Source organism: Emydura macquarii, unplaced genomic scaffold (genome assembly GCF_026122565.2).
Source record: "Emydura macquarii macquarii isolate MOO-44397 ecotype Brisbane River unplaced genomic scaffold, CSIRO-AGI_Emac_v2 contig_1253, whole genome shotgun sequence".
Lineage (NCBI taxonomy): Eukaryota > Metazoa > Chordata > Testudines > Chelidae > Emydura > Emydura macquarii.
In genome coordinates, this window is record NW_027131390.1 from 24635904 (window position 1) to 24660692 (window position 24789).

General features: G+C 38.8%; 1 protein-coding gene across 1 annotated transcript; it reads left to right on the top strand.

Moving 5' to 3' along the window:
• Nucleotides 1-930: 930 nt before the first annotated feature.
• Nucleotides 931-21056, top strand: LOC137153979 (transmembrane protein 182-like). Its single transcript, XM_067549751.1, has 5 exons — nucleotides 931-1186; nucleotides 3689-3806; nucleotides 6612-6710; nucleotides 10994-11131; nucleotides 18745-21056. Exons 1-5 carry the CDS (start codon nucleotides 1034-1036, stop codon nucleotides 18972-18974), a joined length of 738 nt encoding a protein of 245 aa, XP_067405852.1. The 5' UTR covers nucleotides 931-1033; the 3' UTR covers nucleotides 18975-21056.
• Nucleotides 21057-24789: the final 3733 nt, after the last annotated feature.

Here is a 24789-nt window from a genome sequence, read left to right on the forward strand (position 1 = left end):
TCAGTAACATGAATTTCTGTCCCTGTGCCAGCATTGTTGGCATGTCACAGGAATATAGAAATTCTCATACTGAAATTAGTATTCTCCTAGTTTGGCATCTTGTCCCTGGCAGTAGCCTATAACAGATGCTTCAGAAGAAGACAAAAAAAAATTAGGAACCAAATGAGAATGAGATCTCTACTCATTAAGTAGTTCCCCATTTCTGAGGGGACATTTCCCTCATGATACAGTTAAATGTTGGTAGGGGCAAATTAACGCCATAGTTGTACTCCTCAGTCTATGAGATGAAAGTAGAGAAGAGACTGTCTTTTTCAAGACCACCTAAAGGGACAGCCAAGTTTGCTATCTGTCCACTGGCCACCTGATTTAAATGCCTCTTTATAATTTGATTTAACATAGTCACATGACAGGATTAAACTTGCAACAGGAGGTAGCACTGTCTGAGCAGCATTGCCTCTGAAACACAGAGACTTTAAAAGAGATATTGGCTGAACTTTAAGTATCACTTCTTGGATCTCTACTTTTTCATCTGAAATCAAGACTCGTGTTTTATTTTAATGAGAGTAGAGGTGAGAGCAGAAGGAATAAAGGAATAGCTTGGGGATGGTGAATGTGCCACCTTCATACTACAGTTGTGGCTGTGTAGCTAAAGGTGTCTTCTAGAAGTGGCTAAGGGACCTTCAGCTGTTCAGTAACTGTTTTGCATGATAAGCTCTCCACATTGCTTCTGTAAAATGAATGCCCATGTGTTTGTTTGCGAATCTTCATACCTTATCTCTATAGATAGTTATAATGTTTCTTTAATACCACAGCTGCTTGGTTGTGCCAGGTCATCTGCTTTTATTAGTCCTTTCCCCACTGCAACTAACACCAGTCATGACACTCAAACCAGTCATGAAACGATGCTAATCTGTGTCCAAAAATAGCGTCCTTTCTTCATACCCCTTCTCTCAGTCTCCCTTTTAACTGCTGGACTCTTCTGTGCTTTTCTTCTTTTCTGAGTTTCAAGCTTACTTCCTATTGTTGTTCCACCATGAAGGCTGGAATACCAGCCTTTATAGCAGGACTTCTTGGTGGTATTGGGGTTCTATTGTTCCTGGTAGCTTTTGGGACAGATTATTGGCTCCTAGCAACAGAGACATGTGGAATCTTTGAACCTGAAAATAAAACTCTTCACACCACGGAGGTAAAAACTAGAAATCTTGTGATATTCTGCAAGGAAAAAATATATACTTTTAAAATAACTTACCATAGAAATGTTTTAAAACCAACTCAAATATTCTAAGTATTGGTGCTGATAGTTTTAAGCCAATGTTAATATGTGCTTATTGTGTATACATCTGAGGTATAAAAACTCAACTCATCCTTAACTATGAAGTCACAACCTGTGCCTCAATAAAGCCTATCATTGATAAAGACTTGAAGCGAAATATGCATACATAATAGAAACCATGACAGGAAACTCTTCTGTATACTGATAGCTATGGGGCAGAAAGTTGAAATGTAAAAACATAATACGTTTATTTGCTGATAACAGCATCTGCCACTAAAGACAAACTGTATTATGTTGAGTTTCAGGTAATAAAAATTAATATTTTATTGCTAACTTCTAATATGGCCTTTTAGAAACTCTGATTTTAGCTGAATTTGCTTATGGAGAAACTGTTCAATAAATGCCATGAAATAATAGCTGAATATGGCTCTCTGATACTTTACATTCTTTTTAAAAACTTTTTTGTGCCAGTCAGTGTGTGTGGTTTTTATTAATGGTTTTCAGAAAAATCCCTCCGTTATTCAGCCTTTTCTTTACTTTAAAGTCCAACCCAATTATGTTTGATTTTTCTGTTTAGTGATTCACTTTTGGAAAATGTTATGGTGCCAACAATAAGAGTCCAAGGTTTCATAATAAAGAGTAGGTTTCTGGCTGCATCAGCCATATTTCCAAATGACTCTTCATATAGAAAGCAGACTTCCCAGCAAAAGCAATCTTTGTATAAAGCAGTACAAGAAGGCTGAAGAGGGCAGAGAGCAAAACTTTAGCAGGCCTAAAAGTCCAGCTCAATTTTGTTTCACTTAGAAATGAAATATCAACATTCGATGTTTCAGAACATTTTTTAAATTACTCTTATCTATAATGTGAGAAGTTTTCCAGCCTAGAAGTGTTGCACTGTATTAAATAAAATAAACATTCCAAATATTCAAGATATGTGGTTATGCCAACTGTCGGTTTAGCATATGACATAGGCAGAGAGATCCTGAAAGTGCCTGTCAGAGCAGCATTCACTATTGTTTCTGAAGTTATAGTTTTTTTATTTTAATTAGTGGTTTTATATCTGAATTACTGCTCCTTGCACTATACAGTATGCTATCCCCCACCCTCTGTTCCTTTTTACACTGGCAGGCTCTTCCATGTACATCCATTAAGTGTCTTGATTGTATCTTATCTATCAACCAGTGGACAAAACTAGTATAGATTTAATAAGTCAGCGGAGGCACCCAGTTGATGGTGTGTGTGCCTTGCACATCACTGCAGTCAAGGCTCATATCTGATCCTAAAAGAAGTAGCTCTTCCAGGTGGGCCAAGGGTGTGTCTCTCTGGTCAACCCAATAGGACCTGTGCATTGGTATTTTGGTATGTAAGGACTCCAGGGCTTGGGAAGCTTGTGTGATGTATCTCTGCTGGGCCCCAACTACCTTTCACCTGTTTGAAATAATGGTGGGCTAATCTTATGAGATGCTGAATACCTCAACTCCCATCAAACACAATACTTTCCAGGAGGTGTTCCGCCCGCCACAGGATCGAACTCTATAGCACTAATGTTGCTTCTCCATCAAACTGTACTGGACAAAGATATGTGTTTTTAATTGCAGCTTTAATCATTTTCTTAGCAAGTTAACTCACAGCATGGACAGTACAGTCCTTCTCCTCACATGACCTGTGCTTCATGTTTGCAGAAGTTTCACACAGGTTACATTAAATGGGAAATTGGTGCAAATGGCTTCAAGATAAGCATGAGTCAGCAGCTATAGTTGAGCTCATGAGGAGGCTGATATGCACAAAGAGTAACTTCTGTCTAAGATAAACTAAGCATATAGTTGCCACTAGTTTGAGCAGAGAGAGAGGGAGACTTTTTTGGGTCATCCAGTAGGAGGGGTCAATGGGAGGTTTAGAGATGGTAGTAACTTTGGGTGCATAAAGACTGCAAGATGCGGTCTGCATATAGAGATGATGCACAACTGTTGATACTGGGAGGTGCACAATTTAAAGATTCTGGTATGCAGCAGGATTCAGGGAAGGGCATATAAACACGGACAGAAATCTGGTGTGGCATGTGACCCCGCCTGCCCGGACCCCCATGTGTCAGCTCTGTCTGCCTAGGATAAATAATATCGTACTTTCTCAGTGACCTGAAGAAATGTTTCACTTATCAGAAAGTTAGGAAAGCCTCAGATAAAGGCCTGAAGTCAATGGCATTCTGCACAGCCAAGGAGGTCTGTGTTAATGGAGCCCAATTCAAGATGCTAGAGTGTTACTCAGGTTTGTAATTTTGACAATGCAAACAAAAAACCACCCTCCCTCCCTGAAAAACTGACTCGCCATCCTAGTGACTAAACCAATAGTAAAGATGAATTCCATGTCATTTGAAGTCATTACAGTTTTATAGGCTTGTACTTTATTCTCTTGTAGGATGAGGTTTTGAGAGAGGTCAGAAAAGAGATCCTTACTTTTCACCATGAAGGTTTCTTTTGGAGATGCTGGTTCTTTGGCGAGGATTATGAGGAGACCATATGGAACTTCTGGTTTAGTGAGTGTTACTCTGATATGTTTTACAGCTTTGTTTAGAAATGTTTTAAGGGGATGGTTCTGACATCAGAAATAGTTTCTTATAGTGTTCATGTTGCTATGATTAGGGTTGTGTCAGCACTTTCATTATAAAGCTCTAATTCTACCAGATTATAATTGAGCTATAAAAACACAGTCTGGGCTGCAAGTCAGTGAGAGAGATCTCTCCCAACTGAAGAGCAAGCTGTCTTTACTCTGTTTTATTTTTCACAGGATCTGCTTGGCCATTTTTAAATAGGACAGAACCAAAATTATCCCCAAACTCCCCTGATCAGGACTCTCTTTCTGTGCTCCTTTTAACTCAGAAATATTTGGTCTCAGATGGTCCTTCACAGTGTTCTAGGAGCATAGTGACTCACTCACCTTCTCCCTTTTTAAATATCATCTTCTCCCTCAGAGCCTCATGAGATGATGACTTCCTCTAACAGTGACAGAACTCCCTCTGATCCCTTATTGCTACTTCACATAGTCACCAGAGGGGCTTGGTAGACTGCAGCTCCGTGGCTTATTAATGTAGCCGTACCTGTCCTATGAGGTGCCCAGTGCCTTCAATTCTCATTGACCACAATCTGGGGGGCACTCAGTCTAATGCAGCAGTGCTAAGCACCAGGTAGGATTAGTCGCAAATAAATCTATGCATAATGCAATCAGAATGCTTATTTCACAGCATTGTCCATTTCCTTTTTTCATGGAAATTCTGGGTATCACTCTTAGTAAACATAAATGATAGCAAAATCCACCTGTTTGAAAATATGCTAACTAATTGAAAAACAATTTTAAGCAGAATGGAGAAGTCTAATCTTGCAAACCTCTGATTTGCCACTTGGAATCCAGCTCATTTGATAGCTGCTAGGTGGCCTATGTGAAATGAAGTTGGTGGTTTTAGTCAGACAGGTGTTCACATTACAAAAAGCCAACAAATAAAACAACTGCCATCACAACTGACACTAGCTGGCACCCTTTGTTGACAGCAGAATAGCCAAGGACTGAATGGATCATGAAGACTGAGCTGTTTTTCCTTTCCTAGAGGTGGCTGGGGCGGACTGGTGAGGCCATACTTGTACTGCTGATGCCCCAGTTATACCTGCTCTGTGGATAATTAGAGGGCTTCAGCTTCCTAGGCTACCAACACCTTAGATAAGCACTAAAAAGAATTCACTCAAACAATCTCTGTAAAGCTTTTAAGTACTATATAAACCCTGGCTTCTAAAGGTCTCCCAGTCATACACTTAACTGTCATTCACATCCCTGTTTCATTAAATGATGCTTATTCTGGGAGTGTTGAGCCTTGTGGGGGCCTTGTGGCCACCATTTTCTGTGACATCTCTGCTTCGAGGGCAAACCCAGACTTTCATTTGTGCTGGGGCTTGCTGGGGCTCAGTCCCAACACCTCTTTTCGTGCTAGGGCACAGCCCTGGCCCCTCTTCTGTCAGTTGTGCAGGGTGTGACCTTGCAGGTACAGTGTGTGAGAGGTAAAGCTGTGCGGAGGATGCCGTTTTGTGCCCTGGCAGCTCGCTCTTTACAGAGTAAGCCCTGAAAGGCGTATCTTGGTGACAATCGCCATTTCTGTGTCAGCAGTGTCATTCTCAGGAGTACTGCAATAGGGCGGGCTATGGAACTTTATGGAATAATGTCAGAGAAAATGAAACTGATGGGCATTCAAAGGTTCAGAAGAGCCAACAAAACAGACAACCAACCCACAGATAGTTGGGTTATTCAATGTTCATCCATGCCTGGTATTTCCTAAATTGGGTAAGTCCCTCTCTGAACTACATATAGTGGGGTCACCACAAAATGAGATCACTTCATGGCTAATTTACCATATGGTCATCAAGTTGACAATGGAACTCTGTCAGGATCCCTCAGTAAATTTACTACACATTGGTCAACATTTCAGGGGATGTCTACACTTAGCAAACTCCTGTATATTTTAGGCTATGATTGTCAGCATTATAAAATTAGCATTTGCTAGAGCCGGTTGACATTTTTCATACAGAAAGCGTTTCTGTCAAAAAATGTCCTGAGAAGACTTACCCACCCAATTGCATTATATGGGAATCCATTGTATAATATGATGTTACATGAAGTAAAATGATGAAATAAATCACCAATTGTAATCCTTTTAATAACATGCTATTATTAGATAACTGGCAAATCTGTATTATTTCTTTAGGTATTTATTGTAATAGGATTGATCATGGCAAATTAATTTGCTGCTATTGTGGATGTAATAATTAATTCAATAGGTATTCCATAGTCAATTTAACATGAACTAATGTCCACCTATTAAAAGTGTTCATTTGAGCTGGGGAACATTTTAAAATAAGTGGCCAATCATTAATTAATTCATTTAACATTAATTCTATTACCATGAATCATGATAAGCCTCAGTGGTATTAATATTGATGGGGCACTTCCATTGTACTTGTGCTTTCATTTCCCATACACTGGGGATGCTGTATTGTAGGTAGCTCTAGTATCCAAATATTTTAATCACTTCTAGGCAGAATGGAAAAAACCTAGGCATGGGGAGAATTATTCGAATTTGAACAAATCCATATGCCTATGATTTTTGAGGGAATTAAAACTGTCCATGTAATATTCTCAAATCCTATTGCATCCCGTCTATCTCACTTTGCATTTAGAACATGTTCAATTTATCCTTTTACTCCATATCCCTTTTGATGCCAATGAGTGTTTTGCAGGGATTGCAAGACTAGACATAAAATAAAAGTGAAATGCTATTTATTCTCCTTTTCTTTTTCAGCTAGCCAAGCACATCCCAAGTATTGCATGCATGGCTACCTGTTTCCTATGCCCATTCCTCTTGGACCTTTCCCACATCCTTCCTATGATGCAACTGCAGGTAGGTCCCTAACCAGTTGTATTCACCTCTTCTTTTCAGAGGGATCTGATGGTGTGCTGAGATGTGTGGATCTGTGCTGTAATTACCCCAGTGAACTTGACCTTACGTCCTACCATTACAAACTTGAATGGGGGTGAAAGAGAAAATAAGGACGCGCTCCCCTTTGCAGAGTCAGTCTATAAGAGTCCTGGCCATAGCTGCAGCCCCACCATTTAAGGAAGCAAAGGGGGATGTGCTCCAGATGCTTCCCTCTGAGAGCAACCCAATGGAGAGTATGCAGGGAGTAAATGGAGCCAGGACTCCAGCCCCTCAATGCAGGGCAGCTATCCTCCACCCTTCGAAAGGATTTAGTAAATTACTTCTCCCCATTACCACTGTGGCATCCTGGATGCACACCCACTAATGCAACAGGATGAAGACTCTGAATACGGACTGAATACGGACTGAGGGCTAGATCATGGCTTTACGATACACCCTGAGTGAGGGGCAGCTGCAGTTGCACTGTCCCAGGAGCAGGCCAGGGACTGAATTGTGACTCAGAAACTCACTTGTTTCCCACTTGCTGCCCAACCCCAGGGGAAGTTACTTCATCTGTTTATGCAGAGCAGTTTACTCCCTGCCTTGTGACAGATGTGGCAATTTCCTGCAATATCCTTGAAAAATCATGTTGAATTAAGTTTTGGTATCTGGAGAGTCCATCATATTAAATGCAAAGGTTATTTGTTATTGTGGGCCAGGATTGTATGTGACCCTCTGGGGGAGACATGGGATGTGAGCCCTGAGAAATGTTATGAACTTCAAAGGTCTATTTTGAACAATGAGCCAGACAGGAAGGGACTGTTAGACAAAGTGTCAAGTGGTTTGCCTGGATAATCTCTAGAAGGAGATGAATAAAAATTCCCCACCTCTGGTTATGCAAAAATGCCCCTTACCTGTCCTCAGAGTCTGAAGATCAAAGGCCCCAGCTATATATAAAGGCAAGACTAATCTATGCATGGGTGTGCTTGTTCTGAGCTAAGGCTGTTATGAATTTATAACCACAGAAAATCCCTTTGTGGGGTTTGAAGGACTGACTCCTACCAGAGCCCCTGGGGAGATAGTGGGTGATCTCTGGTAAGTTGATTGGCATGAGTGTAGGTTCTTTTTGATTGTTTTAACATGTTTTCTCTGTACTGCTTTCACCTTAAGAATAAACGTGCTTGCTCAGAAAGAGATGTGTGGTAACTCACAACTGTGGGCAAATATGCTGTCCTTGGCCTCTGAAGAGAGAGCAAAGTGCGCAGGTGCTGGGTTGGCTAGGCAGTCTGACTTTCTGGGAATATCACAGTGTAGGCAGGGAACTGTGCAGCCTGGAAAAACCCTACTCAGGAGGGAGAGAGACACAGGGCTCTGCCAAGAGACCTGACAGCTGGGGAGCTGGAAGCCTAACTGGGTGCCCTTGATGGACGTACAGTTGCCCTGAACTGTGACCACTCCCTGTCCCCCCTTGTTTTGTTCAGCTAGCTACTGTGGCCAGCAAGTAAGTATGGTGGAGCCAGGATTCTTCCTGCTTCTCACTACTCTCCACCACCTCCTTGCTCCCAGGGAGGAGCATTGGCCAAGTAGCTCCCGCTTTCCCCAGTGCAACCAGATTTATAATCTGAGCAAGGAATAATGACCATATTCATCCTTATTCATCTGTGTGGCTGAGTGCAGGCCAGTCTAGCACTGAGTGATTCCCACAATGTCTGACTTAACACCGAGTGAACTGTAGTGTTGGCTTTGTTAAAGGAAAAAGCACTAAAAACACTTCTTAAAAGACCTACATTGGCAAAGCAAAACGAGTCGGTTACTAAAAGAGGGAAAATCAGTTCAACAACAAATTCAAACTGATTTTCCCCCAGTGTTTTCCTTAATCTCTATCCCTATATATTTTTGGATTTCTGCAGTGAATTAGCTGCTATTTGTAATTTTAATTTAATTGATGGCAGAGAATAGAATGAATCCCCTATTTTTTAAAAAAAATAATTTATTTCTTTAAATAGTACACATCACTCTCCTTTTCCTCTTGGGATCTGGGCTTGGTGTACTGTACAAACAAATATTTTGACCTTTTCCTCAGCCTTTAGCAATATCGTTTTTTATGGGGAATTCATTAAAAAAATTTGTCTCTATTTTTTTCTGTGACCTGTATGATTTCTGCCTAGGGGAGCACACTGCAGAATTAAATGGATATGATACATCTGTGGAGAGTAAAGTGAGCAGGACATTTCAGGCTCCAGTGTAGACTCTGTATAAAAAACGCCATCCAGAGTTAATTAAGCAGTAGTGATTTTTTTTTCTTACAAGAGACAGTCATGGTTACCAGTTTCTGAAGGATTTTACTAATAAACAGACTAACTTTTCTGTGCTAAATAAAGGGCCCTCAAGCCATCTGTCCCTGTCTGTCAGTCCTTGCTATGAAACAAACCCCTCAGCTGCCTCTTAGGAATCTTTTCTGAGACAGACTTCTGAAACACTGTTACATTACATAAAGTGCCAAGTGTGAGCAAAAAAGTTATACACAGAAATATTTTCTCCTATAACCTGGCCCCTTTGTCTATCTGCAAGGAACATTTTACCCATCACAGGGCCTGTAAGTTCATGTTGTTCCATAGAAGACACAGCGATATCACTTGAATGATGGTATGGGGATGTTCTCTGCATAGATTGCTAGCCAGAATTGTGCAGTTCTTACCCCACATTTAGCATCCAGTGTATTACTGAGTGCCTGTCTACAGAGAGAGCCTTAATTGTATAACCGCTCACATCCAGGTTTACAACACTATTCAATGTCATTGAGTGTGGCAGGATCAGGCCTTTATCCTAACTGTCTCAGCTTCCTCACTATAACATCAGGATATAATAATCACGTGCCACGCCAAGGGTGTTGGGAAGTTAAATTAATTCACTCTGAAGTATTTGAAATCTGCAGACAGAAAGTGCTAGTTGAGAGTACAGCATTATTGTTTTATTTCAAGTAAGAAAATGTCTATATGTAAAATCCCATAGGACAGGAGGGTGCCCCAGGAAAGAGGTACTTCACTATGGGCCATAGCATAGTCCACAGGCTGTAACTAAGGGCAGAATTTGGCTCTATGTGAGAAAGGGGTGATGTATTGTTAAAGTATATAAATTAATCATTGGCTTTCTTTAAAGCGTCGAGATTCTTTTACTAAATGGATTCCTTGTCAAACTGGCTTAAAATGAGTAAAATGTGTTTGCTGTATATCATTTTTCTTTTGTGTGTGAATCATTACAGAATTGCCCATGTTTGAGTCAAATCTTCATATAACTACTGCTTTACAGACACAGTGCACAAAGTGGAAGATGATAGCATGAGGGGGGCTCAAGAGATTGGTGGTGGGCTATGGAGCCCTTTCCCTTCTATGGTCACCCGTTTGAATCTGGCCCAGGTTTGTTAACTGAAAGTTATTCCCATCAGATGGTGTTCAGTGAAATAAGTTGGTGACCAGGCCTGTTCTTAGAGGGGAAGTGCCCACCACACAAAAACACCACATTTGGTTCTAACTAGCACTGTTGCTTGAAGTCACAGCAGAAAATCCAAGACTCAATGAGCCAAAGAAACTGAATCCCCTGCCCTAGCTCTGGTACTTTTGGTTCAGGAAAGAAGGCAGCCTAGAACACTGATGAGGAATAGCTTGTGCTGCTGCTTTCTGTGTTTCACCTGCTCTGTGGGTAAACATGCCTCAGTTCTCCATGATCATGAATCTGGCACCTTTATTGATTGCTAATTAAAAGGGGGAGAAAAGATGAGATGATTTTATGTTTGTCTTTGAATTTAGATTCCATTCTTTCTTTCCTACCTGAAGCTCATTGCTTTCCTACGAGGCTTGTGCCCATGGTATGTTTTACCTTGGCTATCAAAACCCTTTTGTGCCATGCCTCCGTGACACACCCATTGGATTTCTGCTATTCAGTCCAGGCCCATTATTTATGTTATGATGTATATGACACGTAAGCTAAACTCATACAAGTGCAGGCCATACTCTGTATATCCGAAGGCACTCTAGGAAGTTAGTACATGCCCAATACAACTCTTCTTAACATGAACAACAGCCCAATAAGTCTAATAAAATATTTAAAAATTATTCATAATCCTGGTATTCATTACAACAAGGGTATTATTTTTATGGTCACTGGAACTGGAGTTACATGCATCAGTTTCACAGACTTCTGAAAACTGATCTGATTATGTGGGTTTCCTTTCTTTTCCTACAACTTTATTCTTTTTGATTGTACAGTGTACAGAGGTTTCTGGACTGCATTCATCATACTAGCTGTTGCTGCCAGTCTGGTGGGAGGATTCCTGTTGGTGTGTGGCGTGCCCTTTTTCAACGCTAGATTCTATAAAGTAGGAGGCGGATTCCTCATCACATCTGGTAAGCTGCCAAGTCATGGTAATTGGATATACTACTGCCTGGAATGCTGAGACTAAGTTTCTCTTTGTGTGTGATGTGTGCGTGTATGAGTGTGTGTATGAAAAGAGTTGGAACTCTAATCATAGGGAACGGTGGTAGAAAGATATGAGCTCTGATAAATTATGTATGAGAATTTAAGCACTGACTTTGGAGAAACTGTATTTCCCCTTCCCTCTAAAAATGAACTTTTTGTTCAGTGAAGTTTTAGAAAGATACTGCTTAGCCATGAAAGATTTAACTTTTCAGACATGCATTTTTTCTTCTTATTCTTCTGTAAGACTCTGATTTTGTTATGCAATCCACTGGGAAAGACCTCTAAGATGGGATCTATGGCCATCACATTATTGGACAGTAATTAGTTAAGCCCTAATCCTGCAGTGCAATCTTCTAATTTGGACTGCTCTTGTATATTGCCCTCAATAGTGGACAGAAATAAACATTTATAGGCTATTAACGAAAATCTAAGGTGAAATTAAACTTGAGGGAAACATTCAAATAAAATCTGAAAATTATATAAGGAGCATCAAGTCAGGAAAATGAACTAGAAACATACATTCATTCACTCTTCACACTAACCTTATTAATCACTCTATTGTAATGTTATTAGCATCTAGAATTACAACACAGTTTTTCTTTTTTGGGATTTGTTGGGATTGGTGACTTTGTTTAACTAAAATAAATCTTTGACCAAAAATCAAAAACCTTGTAACAAACCATGAACCTGATTGACGAAAGTTTGCCAACTTTTCTTTTATATCTATATCTATATATGGACACTTTTTTAAGGCCCTAGTTCATTAAGCCACTTAAACACATGCATAACTTGAAGCATGTAAGTACCCCACTGAAGTCATTGGAAAATACTATGTGAAATAGGCCCCTATTTTTTAAAACGTTGAATAGATTTTAAAGGAAGAAAAATTCTGTACTTAAAATATAAGAATAAAACTGATTCACTACATTTCATTGTTGGTGTTTTATTTTAATCTTTATTTGACAATTTTTTCATTACCAGTCAGGACACAGAATTTCACACTTTTTACAATACCTGATCATGCACCACATAACCTCTTGGCCTTAGCCAAAGATGCTCCTATTAAATAAAATTTGTGCTAATGCTGTCTCGATTTAAGCAGAAGTCATTATTACTAATTACCATTAGACTAAGTCAGTTCTTTTGGAACAGTCCTAGGTAAGTAGGCTTCTTGTTAAGTGACTTACCACTATATTTTTAATGCAAACGAGAGCAGAAAGAATGGGCAGCTTTGCAAAAGTGATCATTCTTGTGATATTTCCTGCAAGATTTACTCAGAGGTTCATCAGATGACGTTTGATAAGCATCCAAATTTCTGGATTCAGATTGAAACCGAGTCTCTAAAATATTTGGAATTCATTGCTTATTTGTTATTTTCTTTGTTTCCGTAAAATCAAATCCCTTCTGAAAATATCTTGCAACACTGTAGCATTCAGTATGAACAACAGATTGAATATGGTTTTTGACTCCTTATCCTTTGGATGGCAGGATTTGATGTGATGATACAGGAGGAAGCTGGCATTGTCTTCTAATCATGGACTGAAGCTCAATTTTAATTAACCTTCTTCACAAAATGCTCTCTCTTCTCAGAAGTGTGAAAACATTTGTAATTTATAGAGAGGAATGTCATTGGTCTAGTCATTAGATTTTGAGATTAGAAATCAGGACTCCTCAATTCTAGTTCTACCTCTGCCACTGATTCACTGTGTCCTATGGAAAGTCATTATTTAGTCCTTAATCGCTGTGTGCTTCACTTTACTCTGATAAGATTTTCCTACCTAAGAGGCATGTTGTGAGGCTTAGTTAATGCTTGTTGTAAAGCAATGTGAAATTCTTTCCTGGAAGATTCCTAATCTAATATAGATGTAAATATGCTGCGAAGCATATTTTTTGTAAATCAGACATTGCTAAATTTCTCTTGGAGAGTAGAAAAGTGACCAGGTGCATTTATTATTTATGTAGATTTACAGGACCATACGAGGTCCTGTCTCACGCTGTAGTTACCCCTAACAACTAATTAAAAATGCATTCAATACAATCAGTATCACCTGCAGAACTGAAAACTATACTTTAAAACACACATTGTAGGAAAGAGACCCTAAGGGATGACTTGGCTGTTTTCTTTGAGGGCAGTGCTGGCACTGAAGAAGAAGTCCCATCTCTATATTGTTGCATTAGTCTGTGTGTCCCTCCACTGCAAGGGAAATTCAGTGTTTAAGAGTGAAGTTTTTATCATGCCATTGGATTCCTTGGGTTTGCTTTCCAAGAACTGCCTCTCATTATTTACTGTACTTTCAGAGGCCTAGTCTGATAGCCTGCCAGCTACAATAACAAATCTTGTGCTCTGTCGGTGGTATTCTTGAGATCTCTTTCAGAAGAACCAGCTCATTTTGCTTGATTTACTCTGAAAGATAACTCAGTAGATAGAACCGGAAACTGCTTTACATTCATTACCAGTTTAATTTGTAGAGTCCCCCACCCTTTCCCCAAGTAAACGGATGTCCTTGACAACCTGCTTCCAAAAGTGACTAAACCACAAGCAGCTAACCAGGATATCATCTTTTTTTTCTAGTATTTGACATGCTGTTGATAGTTTAAAAGCATCCTATGGGAAGAAAGACACTAACCGATGGCTAATTTTCACTTGTTTCAATGGTCAGACAATGATATAATTAATTATAATTATTGTCACCACAAGGGTTGGGTGAATAGTGCAAAATATTTTGTGAAAACATTGTTCATATTTTGAAATGAATTCCCTTTGACTGCATTTGTGCCCCTTCTGTTTCAGATCCCATGGGTAGTTTAGCAAGCACATTTAATGGTAAGAATGTATGCTAAGGGCCTGATCCAAACTCACTGAAGTCAATAGGAGGCTTTCCATTGACTCTAGTAGGCTTTGGATCAGGCTCTAAAATGGTAGGGTTAAGAGAACACATGCCCTGTTGCCCATGTGCTGACTTGAGGAGGGGCAGGAAAAGAATTGTTGGTGGACTCTCAAAGGCCTGCTGCAAACAACAGAGTTGTGAGACCACCTTAAAAAAAAGGACAAGAACACTTTATAATGGAAAGTGTTATGCAACCTAAGTATAGGGTTATTACAATAACCCATTATGTCTATATTTTTCTCTCAGCCATTCTGATCAGGATGTTATTTTATAGGGTTCCAAATACTGTCGTATGATTTCAGCCCATTACATTTTACACAAATGCCCTTTCAGATCTGAATATTTTAGCAGTGGAACATTCCTAATAACCACTCTGCAATTAAGAGAAACCATTCCATTGTTATAAGATAATTCTAATGGCTACTGTGAGCAGGATGTCTGAGGTTTTGTGTGTGTGTGCTTGTATTAATCAGTTCGGTAATACTATCTCATTGCAAAATTAAAGGCAAGCTCTTTCTCATCTTATGGCTGAAATTCTTTGTATTGTATACTCCAATTCCTTTTTCCAAAATGAGAGGTCCACATTTAACAGCCACCAGGTATTTCATCTATAATACATGTATTATATAAGACAGGTGAACGTCAGCGCTCCATTTTCTTACCATAAGGTTTTTTTAAGAAGCTAGTAGTCTAGAAGGTGAATGAGACACTGATAGTCAAAGTTCAGTTTTCCTATAATTAGCTGATTGTATGAAAACTCTTTAGCTTGCAACAAATAGGAGTTAGAGATTGAGTTCATTCACTTGTTCTTACAATTAGCTACTATAAAGGTGTCACAAGCATATAAAGCAAGAGAAAGGAAGATACAGAGTTAGACTTCAATTTACTCACAATTAAGGTGCTACTATCCTTTAGAGTGGGAAGGCTGAGAGTCAGGGGTTAGTTGTCTTGCTGTTAGCCCCTGGATGGTGTCATCATGGTATGAAGGAGAAAGATTTAATGACACAAGTTCAATTTTCTTGCAATTAGCCCCTCCCCAGAAGATGCCATTGACCTCATCAGCATTGAGGCTGAGTTTCACAGTTAATTTTTTCCATATCAGCCTAATGAATAGAGGCAGAGGGAGAAAGGGAAAAAAGGAAAGAGCTCAGTTTGCTAATTTGTTAGCAGAAACCACAGAGCTGTTAAGAGGAATGTATAGGCTGTCTCATTTGACAAGCCTGTCGCTTATACTTACCAGAACCCAACACACAACAGCAGAAACAACACTGCTATGCTTGTAAGAAGGCAGATTGTCTGGTTTAGTAATCTCTTACCACTGCACTCTGCCAGCCTGTCCCCACACTTCTAACAAAACTGTATTAACAAAAAGCCTAACTGCAGCAAAACAATCCCCAATCCTTAACTTGACCCGAAAGTGGCTTTTTTGCTCAAGACAGTACATAGCCATGTTCCTTACTTCATTTATTGTTATGCAAGTGCTATGTAGCGTTTTACCGGCACTTGTATAAATGTCAAGGATCTAAGGGTCTGATCAATTTTTATTCACCCTGGTTTGATTTCTGCAGTTAAAATCTGAGGATTTCAATGTCCCAATGACCTTTCTGTTCCTTCTGATGGCACCCTGAGGCAGGGCTGTTAACTCCAGTTTAGTTCTCTGCACTTCCTCTTCTATTTTCCTATTCCATTTGTCCTCTTCATTTTGTCTTCTCATTACTGTGATGGTATAAATTCCAGGGACTCTTCTCTACCTCAGTGGTAATCATTCTGGTGGAGAAATTGCTTATTTTACTCTTTTTGTTGTTGTCATTTTCAAAGAGTGTGAAATTGTTCTTAATTTTAGATTCCATTGTTGCTATGGTACCATCATCTCCAATACTTGTTTAATAACAAATCCTGCAGTGTCAAGAGCTGGGTTTTTTCTAGTGAGGACTAAGGAGCCATTTTCCTATTCAGCACTTTAGGAACCTGAATGTTGGATGTCATTCCTCTTCATGGGCCCCTCATGCCTTTCTATGTTATTGATCCAGTCATCACCCAATGATATTTATTCCCGTTTATCTTTATAGTGAAGGGATGAAGTTTTCTTTTGAAGATGGGATTAAAAAAAAAAGAGAGAGTAGATACAAGCCAGCTCCAAATATGTATGTTATCATATCACTGTCCCATGTTCCTTAGGAATATATTTTTTTATTTAGGACTATTAAGGCAGGTATTGTATGTTAATAAGATATAAATTGATTTAAGAAGGATGCTTACTGAGGTTCAGTTGCTATCCAATTAATTTAATTTTAAATTACATTAGCAATAAAGACTTAATTACTTTCTTATCAATATATTGTATTTTGTGAAGAATGTGTGACTAATAATTTATATATACAGCAATTTCCTTATAGCAAGATAATTGGTATTTTAAGGATACAACTGTCATATTACATGTAAATTACTTATTTGTGACACTAAATTTAAAGTGTTACCAAAAATTATAATGAACATATGGGTATTAGAACAGATAGCATTTAACTCCTTGACATCCAGTCCCACTAGGCATAGGGCCTTTTCCTTATAAGTCTAAGATGCCAGAAACACCCCTTCACCTCCCTCCCCTCTTCCCCCACAGTGTTATATACGAAATGTGTGTGTGTATTAGCTCAGGATTATTTTGGATCCTATATATCTTCATATAGGCCTTCTACTAGGCTTTGATTCAGGAAAGCACTGAAGCATAATCTGACTCATTACATTTCTTTATTTAATTCTAACTATCATGGTAGTTACCATTGAAAAAGCATCACTTACCTACAGTTAACATACAGCAGCATTTGAGGTGATGTAGGTTATTTCAAATCTGTTGTATTTTACAAAATTCTGTGTGATAATGTTGACTTTTTAATGGAGACCACTGCACTAATTATAACATAATCAGTAATATGTTTCCATGATATTTTGGAGCAAGACATGGTTGTGGACTAACCTAGAGTTTTGTGATGGAAAGAGGTCTCCTCTTTTTCAAACAATTCACCAATCTGTAAAGATGGCCCACACTTTGGAATCTTAAGTTTCCATCTTTTGAATTTTGGGGGAGGAAGTTTCTGATTAGGATATCTGGATGTGAACCCATTCTGGGATGGATCCAGATTTGGTAGACAACTATTTTCCAGTTTTCTTTCAGATGCGGCTGGAATCTCTCAAAAAAACTGATCTTGTGAATTTATGACTGTGGAAATCTAATGATATCACTATGTCTCATGAGCTCATCTGACATTGTGAGCCAAAGTGTCTTAAAAACACCTTGCAAGATTTTTGTGGCAACAAATAGGAACACAACTCCAAAACCTTCTCCTGGTTTGGCAGTCAAGCTAAACACTAGTTTAACCCAATATCCAGATCTGACTGTGAACTCAGCCCATTCTGCCACCTGGTTGTAATGGAGGCTTATCAAGGTTATTGCTTGAGAATAGGGGTAATACTCCACCAAAACTGTGCCATCCCCCAAGAATTGTTACCTTCATAGACATTTCTAGCTGTGGTGTAAATTATGTATTTATTATTATTATTAAACAGTCTAGCTGAGATTATATAGAGTGGCTTTACATGACTTTTCTACGTTCTTCTATTGTATTTCCCAGTGAAATACTATCTTCTAGGCCCAGTGCCATGTGTTTTGATACTTTGTCCCAAAGCTTAAGAAAACATCACACAAGATGCTGCAGCAGTCACTGCTCTTGGTCTAACCGCTGTGGATTCTGCTTGCTGTGCTGGGCCACGGAAGTAACTATAGATTAGAGCAATGTTATGCAAAATGAATCTCACCACCAGCAAATTCACATGCCCACATTTTTGACCTTCTTGTGGAAAGCAATGCTGGTTCTGACTGGAATGTCTGATTTGTTTTTTCCCCTCAGAAGATAAAAAGAAGTGTTTTTGTTTTTATCTTGGCCCATGTTTTATTCACACTGTTGCCAGGCAAAAAAAGCTCTGATGAAAATGGAAATGATGCACATTTTTCTGAATTTGGATCAAATATTGCAAAATTCATCCATTTTTCAAAATTAACATGGCTCTAGATCCTGTTCCCATTGAAGTCAATGGGAGCCTTGCAGCTTCTGTCAATGGATGAACCAAAATGGGACGACCACTTTGAGTGTCACTTGTGCAGATGCTCTGCACAGAGGCAAATTTCACCAACTGGTGAATTTCACCCAGGGAGAGCAGGCTCAGACCCTATGCAATGTTATCCTAGAAGCAATTTTAAATAATTATTCACCATCAGACTCAAAGGGAGCCAAAAAATGTGGCCTGAATGACCAAAACTCAGCACTGAGTGGAGTTTTATGTAAATGTTCTTCTGATTAGGTTTAAAAACATTTCTGGGAGTTTATATTTATTAGAAAATGTATTCATATCCTATAACTATAAAATCATCTAATATAAAATTCTGCACTGTTGTAAAGAAAAGAAACACTTTATGAAGCTTTCTGTATACTTAGAAAAGCTCAAATGTCAGTTTTTCATATTCAGTCTATTTAGTGAATGACAAGCATCTTTAAAAACAAACCCTGACAAATTCACAGACAATATTTGGTTAATTCCATCCATGATTTCTTATGCTGATCACACTCTGAGAATAACTGATCTTTGTCTCTTTTCAGGAGGCTTATTTTTCCTGCTCATATTTCTCTTTGTGATGTGGAAGGAGTTTGCAGCTGATCTCCAGAAATACATACTTCTAGAAAGAAGTGAAAAATGCATGGATGATGTCCCGGTAAATGTGTATTATGGATGGTCATTTATGTTTGCTGCAACTGGAGTTCCCTTGGTTTTACTTTCTGGACTTTTGTTTTATCTTGTTGGCCGAAGCATTCTGCGTGCACTGGAGTAAATAAGCTGTACGACTGAGAAACAATGAGAAGATCTTTGAAACCATCTGAAAATGAGGACTTAACTGTTTGTAGACTAGACAATTTTTGTAGTTTAGGTGCTTGATCAAGAGTCATTGTTAAATGATGCTAAGAAGCACTGGAAATATAAACCCAGTCATTTCAAATAGAGATGATTCTGAACCAAATCCCTAGTGCAAAAATATCCAAAATTTGGAGAAGTTCAGATATGCATGTGGACTTTGTAGCTTTTCCATACCTTATCATGGGGAAGACCAAAGGTCCACATACAAACATGCAGACCTGTAAAAACAGTATTCAGATTCAGATCCAAATTTGCAACTCTGATTCATCTCTCACTTCAAAGTCAATGGAATACTCTTCATTTTGTAATAGTCTAAGCATCTCTAAAACCTGGCTGTATCTGGGCTTCAATATTTATAAATATTCAGAGGGATAAGGATGTTTTGTTGAAATCTCTAGCACCATCATTTCTTGTTAAATGTAATCAATGTGATGATATACACTATAATGTCTATTTGTGAAAACAAATTAGGATGATTTTTTTAGCGAGCTCTAATTTACATTAACGGACAACTATTATAAGGCTTTTAAATACACCAGGAAAATGATTGGTCAGGAGGTACAAGAATTTTTTGGCTGCTTTTAAGGTCCTAAATCTGCAAATATAAATGCACACACCTAAGGTTAAATATGTGAAGATACCCCTGTTTGTTATATGTGAAATTAAACACATGATTATTATCATTTATCAGTTATTTGCAGTGCCACCCACTATGAGCTAGGTGTTTTCCAAGCACCCAATAAGAGATCATCGCTGTGAAGAGTTCCACCGTCCAAGGACGAAGATATAGACAGTTTAGAGAAATGGGAATGGGCACAACACTATTATTTATTGTTTGTTTGTTTGAGTGGTGTCACAAGGCCAACTGAGAACAGGGCCCATTGTGCTGGGCCCTGTACAAACATAGAATAAGAGTCAGTCCCAAATGAGCAGATAAAAGATTTCAGTACCTGGAATTACTCAAAGACATAAGTTTTGCAGGTTAGAAGTGTTAGTTACAGTAAACATGCTAATTTGAATGCACCGTATACAAGACAGTTTAGATCCAAAAGGCAAACTAGTTTATATTTGTACTATACATGAGGATTTGTAAAAATATTGGAGAAATGACAAGATTTGGTCCTGTCACTATGTGTTTTGGGTTTGATCTCAGTGCTTTGAAGTAATTTTTGTTAGGCCCTTGCTTGTTTTAACGATTTGCATAATGTTTGAATAAAACTTACAAAATTATGTGCTTAATTCATGAATGCCATTGTTTGTACTAAACATATATCTTTAAGCTATATGCCATGCTAGTGACTATATGTAGTTAATTAATAATGTGATGTAAATCTATTGTAGAATGCAGTGAAAATTGTTTGAAGTATAAATAATTTATTATTACTCTTCCTAAAATATTATGAAAGTCAGTGGAGCAAGTTCTAATTACTCATTTACAAAATCCATGGTATGTAAAGAAGGGTAATTTGTAATTCCAATGTAAAGAATACTACTTTCATACTTGGACTGTAGTTCTCACTTAAGTAAAACTCTCATTGATCCCCACTAATGGGAGCTTTGTTTAAATAAGGATGGATATAAACAGTATATCTTATACTACTCCAGTTAATAGATGTGTTGTGACATTTAGAAATACACAGATATTTAAATGTTTTATTTGTCAATTTTAAAGGGTTTTTTAATTATATCAGTTAGAGTTATGCTTGTGCCCCATTGGTTCTTCGGGTGATAATTTCTCACTATAAATTGTCTGTCTTTGGATATTTTTTGTCATTTAATTATCTATTCAGTGTGAAGCTGAACACTTATGGCCACAAAGAATAAAAGTATGTAGTCTGGGAGCAGAAGAGGTCAAGATTTACAGTCACTTGCCTTTCACTGATCCCATAAAACAATCCAAGCATGCAGAAATGATGAGCCCATAAGAGACACCAGGGCAGAAGTACGAGAATGTAGCAAGAAATCCATCAGACTTATTGATATCTACAAAACTAAAGGATCCCTGAAGTTGTGAATATAGAAATGAATTTTATATTATAGAATGAAATATTTATTAACTTTCTCCATCTGTTCTTTAAAAAATTTAGTTTAATGTCATCAAGGCATTTATGAAATACATTTAGTTTAATCACGCATTCATGCCTTGGGGAGTAACCATCCCTTGGAGACCTACTCATTCTGGATCAGGTCTAGAACAAGCAATAGCTTAAAACCCAATCATTCTTTTAGAAAACACATGACTTAGACTCATGTCACAATAACTGAGATTTTAAAACTTTTTGTATTCCACGAATTATGATGCCAAACAGATGCTATACACACTAGAGTAACACAGTAAAATAATTCATTAAATCCTATGTTAAAGTGCAACATTTCAGGCTAGCTTATATGTTGAGCAAACATGTCATTCTTTTGGGCTACAGAAAAGATTAGTTTATTTCTCAGGTCTTATATTTCCTAAGATCAGGACAACTTGTCTGGACAAAATTGTCCTTCTGAAGAATCATTTCTTCTGAAGAGGAATTTTTAGAGCTAACCTAATGGATTCAGTGACATGATTTGGAAATTACAGGTGCCTCAGTCTCTTTCACCTGTTGGATTTGAAGGAGGTTGATGAAAAGATTAAATGGTATAGTGACAAGGTCTTGGGCCTGAATCTGATCTGACATACACCAGAGCAAATTAGGAGCAATTCTAGAGAAATCAGTAGACTCACAACAGTATAAAACTGGTATAATTGGATCAGAATCAGGCCTGATAATTACAATTTCGAAAATGCATAATTAAACTGGTGATTTGATATCATTCTAATGAATTTTACTTAAGGTTCTCTTCAAGGATGCTTTTCTCACATTAGCATTTGACATTAGTAAGCAATGAATAATTCCATTTTTTCTTTCTAACATCTGGGACACTTCCTGCTTTATTTGCTAATCACTCAACAATCTGCAGGAAATATTAATGAATCCTAGGTGTTAAAATACCAGCCCTATTGATCATAGTCAAGAGGCAAGGTTACATATGAGAGGTTGTAAATTTTCAGATTAAGAGGCTTATTTTGGGGGAAATGAAAGATCAGTCAGTTTAAGGAAAGGACTAGTATTAGTGTACTGAAACAGCCAGTGAGGGGTCAAAAAGTCACTAGACCACATCTGAACAGGCCACCACTGGACTTCTATCTTGAAATCTGTGGCACTCTTTCATGCAGTCAGGAATCCTGTATATTAGAACTGAATACATATGATATATTTCAAATATATTTCTGGCTCAGCTCCGTGATAGCCAAGGCAGGGTTATTGCTGTGCACACAACTAGACAGAACTCCTTCCTACATTGGCCTGAATCCACACAAGAGAACTAAATCGCTGATAACTGAAGTGCACTTCTGCAAGTGCCAAAGGTACATTACATCTACACTAGCCATTCTGTTTCAGGTGCAGATCTATCCTGTGTTCCCATACAACACTGTAGTGCACCATTGCATTTGCACTGTGCTCTGGGTACCTATCTCATAGTCCTACCCCAATTCCTTGAAGCACCGGCATGTGGGAGATTTTGGAGGCCATCCAGGAGTCAACCATCCATAACTGTTCATCTCAGCCATTTCCTCTATATCACTTTCTTAAAATGGAGGCAAGGCTGAACAGTAAAATTGTGCAGATAAATTTCTGTTGGTGTCTGTAAAAAGTAGTCTACAAATACCTCAGGTAGCCCATGAGGGGTGATCGAGTGTGTGCCAGGAGTTCCTGCAGAAAGCTAGACAGGGAGACCAACAGCTAGTATCATACATGTTGCAAGGCTCGATCCCCCTCCTCACAACTTCTGGAGTAACTGGCTCTGTGTATTGCTTCTGGAAGAAGTTCACAAAATAAAGCATCACTTTGAATCAGGACCACAGACTAAGGATACCAAGCCCGTTCTGGCAACCTGGGCAGCAGTGGCCACAAGGCTTCAGAATGAGAAAGGAGACTTCTCTAAATCTCTGGGGAGAGCTGACCCCAACGGTGCAGCACCTAACCACAAGGATGATAATACTGTTGAATGATGGTCAGCCCCTGTGCAAGTTGGCACTAACCGTAGATAGTTACCCATCAGACAGTCACCAGTTTTGGGGTGGGAAACCCATCAGGCATGCTTCTGTAGTGAGTGTTTGCCCAGCAATATCTGCTATGTTGCAGTAGCATGTGAAGCAGTTAGCAAACATGCCGGAGAACACTGAGGGATTTGATTAACTGGGCTTCTCTAACTGTGCAGAGGCTATAGAGGAAACTGATGTGCCCATTCTGTGCTCTCCCATCTAGTCCAGGAATACATTATTAGAAAAGCTCAACCACCTCCCCTCTACTCCAAGATGATGCAAGCCTTAGTGGCAATCACGGTGTGTTCCTGCATGTGGAAGCAAAATCCTCAATGCCAGACTTTTTAGAAACTCTGGATTTTCCCCACACCACAGCATTGACATGAATCATGTCTCCATCCATTCCTACCATGATTTGCTGTGATCCTCCATACTTATTGCTGCTTGGCACATAAAGCCATACCTTAGTTGCATGAACCCAGACAAGAGAGCAATCCGACTACATGCTTCACCGTTGCAGGCTAGTGGTGGAACACGCTGTCGGCAGGCATACAATGAGATAGAAATGTCTATTGATAGATGTGACAAATGTGGGGGTTCTGTTTAATAATCATTAATATTGTTTGTGTTTGGGGGATGTGTACTTCCCTCTAGATCCAAGGTCATTCAATCATTTCCCTGCCATTGTGGGGTCCTTGGGCATGTACCTCAGTCCCTCCCAATCTCTGCTTGTGGCACATAATCGTCTAGTCTCCAGTGGGCTGTAATATTTTGGTCTCATTTTGGTTGCAGGGTTTGGTGTACAGGCGCTGGATGGTGTCGGTGGCCTGTGATATAAAGGAGGTCAGACTTGTTGACCCTTTTGGCATTAAACTTTATGACACAATTGTACCCCTGGGGACAGAATGAGAAAACGAACAAACCACATGTGACAGATGTGTAGTCACGGTGCTTAATATATTGTTGGAAGGTGTTCAGATACTACAGCGATAAGGGCAATATAAGAATCTCCATAGAATAGAATTTAGTATGAAAGCAGCATCTCTTAAATTATTACCTCAGTAGGTATACATATATATCATTTTGATAGAATGATGTCAGTCCTTCCTCCCTCACATTATCAGACTCAGAGGAAAATAGAGGTCTTCAGGCCTTATCTGTCTATTGAGGCTAAGGCAACTAGTTAAGATTTACATGGCTCACATCCCACTTGTTTCTATTTGGTAGCCTGCTCCTTGTTCTGCTGAATCAACATCTTTTGAAGTACATCTTGTCAGTCAGTGAGAGGAAACGCTGCCTCATGAAGTGCTGATGTGGCAGAGGGAAGCAGCGGTGTAGCAGGTGGACAAGGGGACAGATTCAGTTCAGAAAATTAAGGCACAAACAAAATTAAAATAAATAAGTGAATATAAACTAGCACCGTTCATCTCGCACCAGGCAGTATGTTATTCCCAGGTTAAGACACATTGTCTAGAGTACATTTTACAAGAGCGCAAAGCACCTCAATCCTATAATCAATAAACAGTACGTGCTGTAGCACAAAGAACTCTTATCTAGAATACCACTTTGAACTTAGTGAATTTATTTAATCCCTGGTTCCTGCAGAGCATCAATCCTGTCTTCTGGGTTAATTTACTTATTCCGATGATCTATT